This window comes from Typopeltis vanoorti, chromosome 8, assembly GCF_054136105.1.
Source record: "Typopeltis vanoorti isolate ZY-2024b chromosome 8, IOZ_Tvanoo_1.0, whole genome shotgun sequence".
Lineage (NCBI taxonomy): Eukaryota > Metazoa > Arthropoda > Arachnida > Uropygi > Thelyphonidae > Typopeltis > Typopeltis vanoorti.
Genome location: NC_143556.1, coordinates 18580496 through 18592054, shown reverse-complemented (window position 1 = coordinate 18592054; position 11559 = coordinate 18580496). Strand labels below are relative to the sequence as shown.

At 32.3% G+C, this 11559-nt stretch overlaps 1 protein-coding gene across 1 annotated transcript in view; it reads right to left on the bottom strand.

Annotated features, from left to right (window-relative positions):
- Positions 1-2420: 2420 nt before the first annotated feature.
- The window catches only part of LOC150103769 (uncharacterized), a 230117-nt gene continuing 220978 nt past the window's right edge, over positions 2421-11559 (bottom strand). The window contains 2 exon segments of the mRNA XM_090397146.1: positions 2421-6067; positions 9044-9191. Of these exon segments, the coding sequence (XP_090253272.1) occupies positions 4578-6067; positions 9044-9191 (1638 nt within the window). The 3' untranslated portion in view covers positions 2421-4577.

Here is an 11559-nt window from a genome sequence, read left to right as displayed (position 1 = left end):
ACAATTTAGAAATTATTTTACAGAATGACAAAATACAGGATTTAATTATATCACAGAAATTCATAAAATTGTTCATGTTATATGAAAGGTTAGAAACCTATTGCACAGTTATTACTTTAGATGGGTTGGGATTAGATAAAGCAAGTAATTATCTCCAAGGAACTTTGGAAATTTCTTTCTTTACACCTGTATGTTTTTCCCTTCTTCCATTCACTTCATAGGTTAAATTAATTTGTCTTAAATACTTTGTTCTGTGTCACCATTTCCAGTCTATACAAATATCCTACTGAATGTCATTTTTCCACTACATATGACACAATTTCAAAACTAATATAATAAAATTATATTGCTATTTTCTCTTCCATGCTAGACTCAATGGCCTGTCATGCCCAAGCAACTTGGCTGTGTGCATGTTATTTTTGCCTGTTTGTCATCTTGCAAAACTACAATAATTTTATATCCTTAGCAATTTCATCATCCATTCACATATTAGGCTGAAAGTGACATATTATGGGACAGTAATATGTCACTTTCAGCCTAATATGTGAAAGTGACATATTAGGCTGAAAGTGACATATTACTGTCCCATAATATGTCACTTTCAGCCTAATATGAAAGTGACATATTATGGGACAGTAAATTGACTTTTTAATATTAATTTTAACTAGGATAGGACAGCTCATTATATTTTGATATTTTACCTAACATAACATATTTCATCATGTTGGAGGCTTAATGGATTTTTTACAACACTCAAAAAGAATTAAATTAGAATTTAATACTTCCTATATTTCGTCCTAGTCACTAGGACATCTACGGGGATTACAAAAACAATCAACAACATGCACACAAAAACTTACAATACTAAACCCAACCACGTGGGTGACACTAGAGTCCTATCTAGGTGGAGCGCCCTCTAAGGGCGGTAGTAGGTGGCCTGGAATGTAAGGTGTGACCTCTGGTGATGAGTGTTTCCCAAATCTTCGGAAGCTTAATGCAACCGTATTTATTAAGATTTGGTTGGTTTCTGAGAGCTGCTGCTGCTTCTAAGAAAAGTCTCTCTTTCTTGAATTTGCTGTGGTGGAGCATGGTGGTTTTCTTCCATGATACTCTGTGGGTGGTGTCCAAAACATGGTCAGCCAAGCCTGAATGGCCATAGGAAGTATTAAATTCTAATTTAATTCTTTTTGAGTGTTGTAAAAAAATCCATTAAGCCTCCAACATGATGTCCTCACAGCACTTAAGCCTCTACACACGAATAACATATTTCAATTATCTAACATAATTGTTTTCATACTTTTTAAAAATTAATGATCTAACATGTTTTTGTAAATTGTATGTTTTCAGCTGATTTGTCTGTTTTGTGTGGGTGGGTGGGTGGAGTACCTGCTTTTCCAAAAGGGAAATCCGTACCACCTGTGTTCCTTCAACTTTTGGTTGAAGGAACACAGGTGGTAGGGATTTCTGATAGGGATAACTGAATAACTTTTGAAAAGCAAAAGTTATTCAGTTAGCTGTTGTCAGGCTAAAAATAAATTGCTATAACTAACAGTTGTTAAAAGGCATACTTTTTTTTTTACACAATAATTTTTTTCTCATAATAAAGTGAACTAGAATGATGGAGATTTCAATATATTTTAGCATTATAGTTGATTATGCATTTCAGGGTTATTCTTGTGATTTAAATGGCTGTTATTATACAGTTTGACCGTATTTCACAGCATTTGCAATATTTTTAGCTATTTATTAATTCAATAAAACAAGATGTATATTTCACCTCCTCTCCCTAAAAAAAGGCAACAAAGTATTGCACAAATATATTTTGAAGAAAGCAAAAACTATGTTTGATAGCTGAAGATTTTTAAAATATAAATATATAAAAAGTAGATCTGTATAAAATATGTGGATATTCTTTACAATTAGTATCATAAACATTTTTAATTTTTTTCCCCTTGTAAGTGTAACAAATAATCCAGGAGATCAGAGAACCTATAGAAAATACACCCACATCACACATTTGTTTTGTTTATCAGACAATAAAAATAAATCCACTGCAATTCAAATCCCCCCCCACACACACAATAAATTTGCAAGTGAATCTGTACTGAATTTATATTACTGTAGGTCACATCTTCTGAAGCATTATACTGCTGGGTAAATAAGCTGATAAATGGAGCAATATCAGAAATTCAAGAAAAATAAAAATATACAATATTGTAAGAAGAAATCTGAAATCAAAATACCTGCCATAAAAAGAATGTGTGATAAAATGCTCTACAATTAAAAAAAAAAAAACATTATTTTAGAACTACAGTACTTGAACTCAGATCTAAGTGAAAAAAAAACACAGAGATACCTGATTTGCCAGAATTATGATCACTCAATAATTTCATGCAAACACACACACAGTTTTCTTATTAATGATTTTTTTAATATTTTTTATTAAATGAAGCTTATCTCGTAAGTTACAAGACTGATGAAAGATGGCAGGTTTTGTTGGTCCACGTAACCAAAACGCTTCGCCACAAAGAAAAAAAATACATACAGTAAAAAAGCAACATTTTATAATACCTATTTGCTTATAAAACATTATACTACATAATATCTTAAAGTACAAAATGCATCTGTACATTGTCTACAAATATGGTCAAAGCACCGAAATATCTGCTCAGATCCAGAGAAGGATGCTTAAGGCAAATTCAGATTAAAAAATTTCAACAAATAATAATATACAGTAACAGAATTTAGTAATGAAACTATCTAAACTACAGAATGAGTTTAGATAGTTTCAAAGAATGATAAATGCCTATATTTAATTATGAGAGAATTTTTTCTAAAATAATTAGCTATCTGAAGTTTTTTTTATTTGAACGATGCAAATTCTGATGATCTTAGTGAAGAGTCCAAAAATTATATGATTGTGTTATTGCATTGTATTATGTAAATAAATGCAAAGTTATTAAAAATATGCCTATTTACAAAGACACTTATATTTTTTGAAAAAACATGTTCGTCATAGTAATTAAAATTCATTGTAAAACCACCAAATTGTTGTTTATAAGAAACTTGTTTGAATAAGTTAGAAATGCATATGAATATACTTTTCTATTGTTTAAAGATCTAGACTGTTAATTTTTAAAATTATTTGTAAGATGAAATGACAAAATTATTAGTGACTAATAATTAAAACTAAAATATAAATTTTAAGTCGCACCAAACGTAAGATTATTACCTATTAAATATTTATAAATGATAATGTGGTTTTTTTTTTATGTACCAAACTAAAAGGGAGCATTTAATTATTAGAGGAGATAATTAATCAGCATTTATCAATTTAAAAATTTAATTTTGGATATTTTTATGATATTTACTAGAGGTTATCAAAAACAGTTGTGAATTGTAAGACACTTATACAGTTTATCATCATGACAAAATATCATATAAACTAACTCATTTTCTTCTGAGAATTTATGATAACATAAATATTTTTTTAAAAGGCCTTCTGGTCCCTAGAAAACAATCACAGAATTTTGTACAGCCTTATTGACAGAGGAATTCGAGTCATTAGGAAAACAATGACTCAGAAATTAAAATATCACTTTAAAAATTTCAGTAATAAAACATAGAACAATTAAGATTGTTTCTAAAAAATTTGACACTATAATGTAACAACCAATAAAAAAAAAGCAAAATATCAAACATATAGCAAATACAACATGGGAAGGTAGAGGAAAAGTTTACATGGAAAACAGAAGTGGCATTTTGCACTTATTGAGATAGTTACAAAACAGAATGAGCAAGAGATAAATTCAAGTCAAGAGATACAACAAAATAACACAAAAATTAACTAAAATTATATTTATATTTGTATTTAACTACCTGTACAAAATTTGTTCTTCAAGTGTTAAGTAGATATGATAATGTATATTAGGCACTGAGAATGTTCTTTATTTTTTTTCATGAAAGGTATGAATATTTATATAACCTTTCTGCAGATGGAACAGAAATTCTTTCAGTTCACTGAAATAGTCTTTTCATTGGCACTGAATGCCACAACTCAAATAAATAAGTTCAGTACATAGTTTTTAGTACGTTTATTTGATGATGAAGTGTTCACTGTGGCTCTGATGCGTAGTTATGCTCCATGCTGATGTGCATAATATTATGAACATGCTCTATAACAGTTTTGTTTTAATGGAAATTAAGAGCTGAACTACTTACATTAGCGCCATAGTTTTTATATGTACATATTTTCTTCTGAAACTTGACTGTATTTTTCTTCATATCTTAATCACTACAAATAAATATTTTACTTCCTGTGTTCTATTTATGACATTTTCATAAAATGTACATGAAACTGTAAGAAAGAAAGAAAGAAAAATTCTGACATGTTTGCTTATGCAGTTCATTAGCAGAGTCACCTGATTGCACTTTCTGAAGAATGATATGAAGTAATTGATGACATTTTACTCTTTTTGTTTCTTTTTCCTGGAACTTCAAGAGTACTGAACACAGCTTATCACAAAAGTCTATATAAAAATATTTTGCTGTACATAATTCTGCTTTTTGAATAATTTTCAAATGAACACTGCTTCTGACTGATGAGAAGTCTGTTGGGATGGAGAAGAAGATGATGATGATGACGATGATGTAGATGATGATGGTGATGATGATGATGGGGGTTGTGTAGATTGTTGCTGATGTAAAACTTGCTGTTGCTGTTGGTCTAGTGACAGATGTGGATGGATGTTTGTTGGCCCAATAGGGCTAGAAATGCCTTCAGACCAATCAGACTGGGCAGAATGAGGAGACGAACTAGACCACTGCCCTGGTGATTCTGGAGAAGGAGTTAAGTAAGTTTCTGGTGGATGGAGATAGTGCTGTGGTGTAGTTTCTGATCCTCCATGACTATGCTGAGAAGGTGGGGTAGGATAATGAAAATGATGAGAATATGCTATCTGCTGACCATTTGAATTAGAAGGCACAGCTGGTTTTAGTGCTGGAGAGTTCATTAAATGCTGAACATCGGTTACAGTAGCTGGATAATCATAAGTAGCATTGGCACTCTTTTGTGGCTGCATCTGAACTGCCTTTTGATGATGAGCTGCTCTCATTACAGCCATGTGAGTAGGAGAAGTAGGAAGAGAGGGCCGTTGTTTTATCGGGGATGATACAGTATATGAACGGGATGTGGGTATATGTGTCACTGCAATACTACTTGGCAAAGAATTTTGCCTTGGATGATGATTTTTCATGCTCTGTAAGGGAGGCATCATGTTACCACTACTTATATACATCTGTCCTCCCATTGCAGGATTTCTTGGATCAATACTTCCTATTGCTACATAGCCAATTTTTAAACAGTCTTCATATGAAGGTGGTTGTTTAGCAGGTATACAACCTGAACTATTGTCAATATTTCCTAGAGTGGGATGGGGTATTCCTAGTGAAGGACCATTGTACATGCTGCCATCAAGGGCTGTGTTATCTATGCATTTACCGGTGTGCGGTGATTCTAGAGAATTTACAGGTGAAAGAGTCACTGATCCTTCTACACTGTGCATTACAATTGGAGGAGGTTCTTTTCGTTTTTTAATGGAAGATTTCCGGCGTGCACCTCCTTCAATTATAGGAGATACTGGTTCTCTTCCATCTCTCATTGTAACCACTGGTATGTTATTAATCTTGGGCCTCTTCTTGGACTTTGATGACTTTGTTGAACCGATCACTGTAGGAATCATCAGTGGGGGTGAGCCACTACCTCCTAATTGACCACCAGATACAGATATCTGAGGATTTGGGACCTCCTTCAATAGCCTAACAATGTCATGATGCATTCTTTCAAGGGCAACATCACATGGTTGTCTTTCCATATGGTCAGTGATATCCCGATTAGCAAGATGTTCTAACAGCACTTTTGCAGCCTGGTAACTTCCCTCTCTTGCAGCTAAGAATAGAGGTGTTTCTTCTTTATTGTCCTGAGCATCACGATTAGCACCATGAGCCAGAAGAACACGCACAGCATCAACATTATTCACAGCTGCTGCCCAGTGTAAGGCTGTCTTACCTATTGAGATAAAAATTAATCATAAATAATGTATTATAATTAAATACTATCCTAAGATAAAATAAATTTTACAAGTGAAACACTAATGATTTTTAAAATATATCTTAATAAGTGATTCTATTTTTGACTTGTAAAAGCCAATTGCATTTCTTTCCAATTCTGAAAATTCTTTGTAACTTATAAACTGTGCACATGTAGCATGAGTCAAAATTATTTCAAGTACGGAAAATAATATGGAATCCAGAATGTAAGGTTACTTCAATATCACATGCATTTTACCATCATATAGTATATAAGACATTTCTTCAAATCTGATTTCATAAATCAAAATTTTCCTAAAAGAACTTGCATTCATGTTCAAAATACTCTGGAGTCTAAAATCAAATGCCAATGCCATGTTCCATATTTTGATCAGTTTAGAATTCTAACTTAGGATGCAGCAATCCAGCTATTTTTCAGTGATTACAAATTCAAACACTTCTTCAAAGATGCCATTCTCATTCAGACACCACAGAATCTTAAACCCAACAATGGGTTTTCCTTAAGTAGTATTTGAATATTGGGTCTTATTAGAAGACTGTGAATTTGAAACAAACGAACAGGAACATAAACAACTTCATAGTCTTCATTTATAATTTAAATCAGTGATTCCCAATTTCCATGCCACAACAAGATAATAACCCAAATCTTTTTTTTTTTTTTTTGCTAACTTACTAAGCCATGAAATAACTATCCCCTGGGAATTAGTGTTTTACATCATCAGGTTGTGGACTTTGATATAAGTGATTTATTTTTATCTTTGTTATGCATTTTTGTTTTTGTGTATACTCTTTTATATAAGGATTATGCTATTCACCTTCTGAGGAAAGTAACTGGAAATCAAAATTCTAATATAAAAAATTATGTGATTCTTTAATGCCTGGAAATTTTTGACTTTCCTAATCCAAAGTTAATAGAAACTATTGAGCTCACAGGAAAACGCTAATGCATTTACATTCTGCAGAATATGGATATGTTGTGACCTGAAAACACAGCTGAAACCTACTGCTTCGACAAGAATGCAGTAAACAGTTTGCTGACCTAATGGTTAGATTGATGAATTCATTTGTGCCAAAATAACATATGAACATATTATTATTATTATTATTAAGAGAGACCTCCAGGGAGTCAGAAGGAGTTCAAAACATGAACATATATTTCATGTTTTGTACTCCAGCTAAGTTATCCGAAGTAAAGCAACTTTTGTGTACTTTTTTTTAACTTCTGTTTCAATAAACTTAAATTAAATATCTTATCTTCCATTCAACTTCCCATTAAAGCCAAAGGATAATTAATCACATCTATATAATCTGTGATGTTAACTCATTTTCATTTTAAAAGCCCTTATTTTAAATATTCCACACATAGCAGACAGAATTTTAATCCAAGTCTTTTCAATCAAAGGATATGGTCATTCAATGTACTATGGAGGTGCTTTATTTATTAAAATTAAAAATGATTAAACTTTTTTTTTTTTTGTCTGGCTATAATAAATTAAATTGTAAATAAGAAATATCCAGCAATCATTTCATGTGTGAAATGAAAAAATGTGTATATGTAAGGATTACTTTCATCAAAATAATTGAATTATTATAAAAATAATTTTTATTAACTAGGAGTTTTCTTCCAGAAACTTTTGCACAGATTTAGTCACCTGAGTTTCTTTGGGATGAGGGAGTAGTGGAGATTATACAGAGGTAAGTGACCAAGATATGTGGATTAGAAAGCTCAGTGAATAGGTGGAAAAGAGGGAAACATGATGGAAACATATAACTTACTAAAGAGGTTTTATAAGAACGATGTAGCTGGTTAGTATGGGGGTCTCCTACAGCAAGTTTTCAGACTCCATGAAGATATCCATATAATAATATTAATAACAACTTGGAATTGTCATCCTGCAAAACTGCCCAGAGAACACAAGCAATTAATAAACAAGTTTTTTTGTAATTTCTGCTAATTATCTATCAAATATTTCACATAATTTGTTATTGTTATTAAACTGTGTTATTATTCTGAAAGTGAGTCTTTTTCTGAAACCTAAATAAGGAGCCATGTTCTTACCTATTTGCATTATAAGAAACCTCTTTTCAATAAATAGGAGATGGATCTGTTTTAGTAACATATAACCACACAAGTTATAACAATGGTCTCACACTAGCGATGAAATCTCACTTTAAAACATTCACAAAACAACCATGTTTGTAGAGGAGTTTAACCCACAACCAGTGAGGTAGAAAAATGATATGCTAATCACTTAGGCCAACTAAACCAGCTGAAAAGTATGCAGTTTATATAATTTATAGAGAAAGCACTGGAGATGTTACTAATTGTCTTCAGTCAAATAATAGTTTTCAAAAAAAAAAAAAAATCTACATTCAAATTAACATGTAAAATTTATAAAAATGTTCCCAACTCTTTAGTAATATAAACTAATCAAATCATGCTACAGAATTTTATAGGGTATATGTTCAATTTAGAAAAGAACAATGAGTCAAATTTGCTCATCATGGCTAGCAATTTCAAAAACTTGTGTATCAACATTCTTTTTTAAGATAACTCAAATAGACCTCATCTTTCTTTCAAGATGCTTAGCTTAATGGTTCTGCCATAGCCAAATAACTTAGCATTATATAAATGTAATTAAAGCTGTGACAGGCCACTTAATCCTATCTGTACAGTCAATTAAATTGTTGTCAAATGCATATATTATCTGTCTGCTTTGCAGAGGAGGGGGAATGAGTTTCTAGAAAGGAACACCTATGGGATCAGTGACTTACTTTAAGTTGAAAAATCCTTATCGAGGTTCCAAAGACTATTAACCGAGAAAAGGTACTCATAACTAAGATGACACAAAATGCTATGTAATAATGCTCTTGGAACAACAACATACATCAAATGTATGATATGTAACATATTTATTTTATTAATAAAACATACCGTGATCATCAGCAGCATTAACATCAGCATCAGCATTGATTAGATCTTCCACCATTCCTTCAATGGCCATTCGAGCTGCAAGAATGAGAGGTGTTGTACCGTCATGCATTCGTGCATTCAGATTTGTTGCTCGATTTCTCAGGAGAATCTGGGGGAAGAAGGTAAAAATATAATTCAAGATCATTATTCCTACATTAGTTATTGCTTTTTTTTCTTTTCTTTTTTTTTTTACTTTTTTAGTTATTTTTGATAAACAACATTAATTGCTAGACACGATTTCTCAGCTTCATCATTCCATCTTATTGCATTCCAAATGTCTTTAAGAGAAATTAAAGAGAAACTTAAAGTTTTTCATTTATCTATAGTGCTAAAAAGTTTGCTGCTAATAGACAAAGAATTTAAATTATCAACTAAATTTGCAACTGGATGGGGGGAGACCTCTACAGACTAATATATTCTCCAACTACTATAATAAACCTAACTTATTGGATGCTAAGAGGGTTTTTTTTTCTTTTTTGCAAGAAATGACAATTAACAATGGAGTTAACAAGATCAGAACTGTTAAGATTGCAGAAATGAATATCCTCAAAATTCTTAATTTGTTTAAGGTTTGTCCAATAGAAAGAGTGCAACGTACAACCTTAGCAAAAAAACTTTGCTATGGATTTGCAGTAGATGAAAGAACAGAGCATTGTGGAATCCAGTTGCAAAAGTCAGAAAAGAGAGAGAGAGAGAGAGAGAGAGATCATAGGATGAATTTTATTTAGTGCCATTGTACCAAATTCAATCAAATGCCTTAGAAATATCAAGAGAAAGATCCCTAAGACTTGATTTTCTATGAACTTTTCTACCACAGCTGCCTTAAAGATATGGTAAACAAAAAAAAACCTCCAGTTGATTGACAGTAGAATAATCCATAATGAGTCATTTATTGTCTATAAGGTTTCCAATAGTGTAGAACTGACTGTTAATGGATTTCTCCATTGCCTTCAAAAGATTGCAACCATCTTAGGAATAGGTTGGATATGGATTATGGATAATTTCTAAGCAGCAGGATAAATATTATCATTATTATTATTGACACCTCCATGGAGTCGTAAGACTCATCGAGGGAGGGCATCTACTCTACAACTCTGTCTCCACTCAATCAACAAACCACAACTACACCAACAGCATCTACTGCCCACCATCACTAGTATTACAGACAATCACAAACATCCATGCCCACAGCAGGATTCGAACCCGCAACCTTTTGGCTGGAGAGCGGATACGCTAACCACTAGGCAAACCAGGCCGGCTGCCACTTTTGTTTTTTAGCATTCATGTTGAATACAATTCTTGTTTCTTTCTGTCAAAAATTAAAAAGAGGGAAAGCCACTGAATTTTAAGTCTAGAATAGTAAAGACGTTTACTGAGATTATCAATAAAAGAAAAGATGAAAAGTAAGAATCTGCAAAAGTGTTTTTTTGTGGGAAGTGATGCAAACAGCACACCCAAGTATAAAAGACATGGAGGCAGGGTTGGACAAATGTTATGGCCAATAGCGTTAACAAAAAGTTAAAAAAAAAAAAAAAAAAAAAAAAAAAAAAAAAAAAAAAAAGCACGACTGCGATTTAGATTTCAGCTTTGGGTTCTTGCAAATTCAGTTTTGAATAAACTGACATTTGCTGCCAAGTATTTCAAGTTTTCATATAGGCAGAAAGGAAGATGGAGATTTCAATAAAATCTAATTCATGTATGAAGCTTAATGGAATGAAAACACCACTAGGAAAGAATTAAAACCAATGATTAATGCTTCCAATATTTCATTGCAGTCAGAGAGACATCTTCAGACAGTTCAATATAAAATTGTGACACACACACACACACACACACACACACACACACACACACACACACACACACACACACACACACACACACACACACACACACACACACACACACACACACACACACACAAGCAACATAAATCAAAGTGAAATGCAGTGAATACAAGCCTTTAGTCAGGGCACTCTCTATGAGTCAGTATGAAGCCTTGATTATAACAAGGGATTCCTAAGAATTAATGTTTCCTGTATTTTAGAAAGGTTAATGCATCCACATTTATTTAAATATTTAAAACTAAGAACCATGCATATTTGTGAAGTTGATCTAGAAGTCTGTATTTTTTTAACTCATATTATCTATTTCACTTGGCTTCATTTTTCGTGTTTGTGGTTAAAGTTGGGAAGAACACAGAATATGTGGTAATGAATTATTATATGAGGGTGGTCTGAAAAGTTCTCGGTCTAACAATGAAAAAAAGGAATTTATAATTTCAAAATTATTTTTATTTTTCAACATAATCTCCCTTAAGACTAATACATTTATTCCAGCGATGCTCCAGTGCCATTATCCCATCCCTGTAGTGGTTCGCAGTAAGATCTGCAAAATACCCCTCAAAAGCTGCAATCACCTCTTGATTCGAAGAAAAACACTGACCAGCGAGGAAGAGTTTTAGTTTTGGGAAAAGA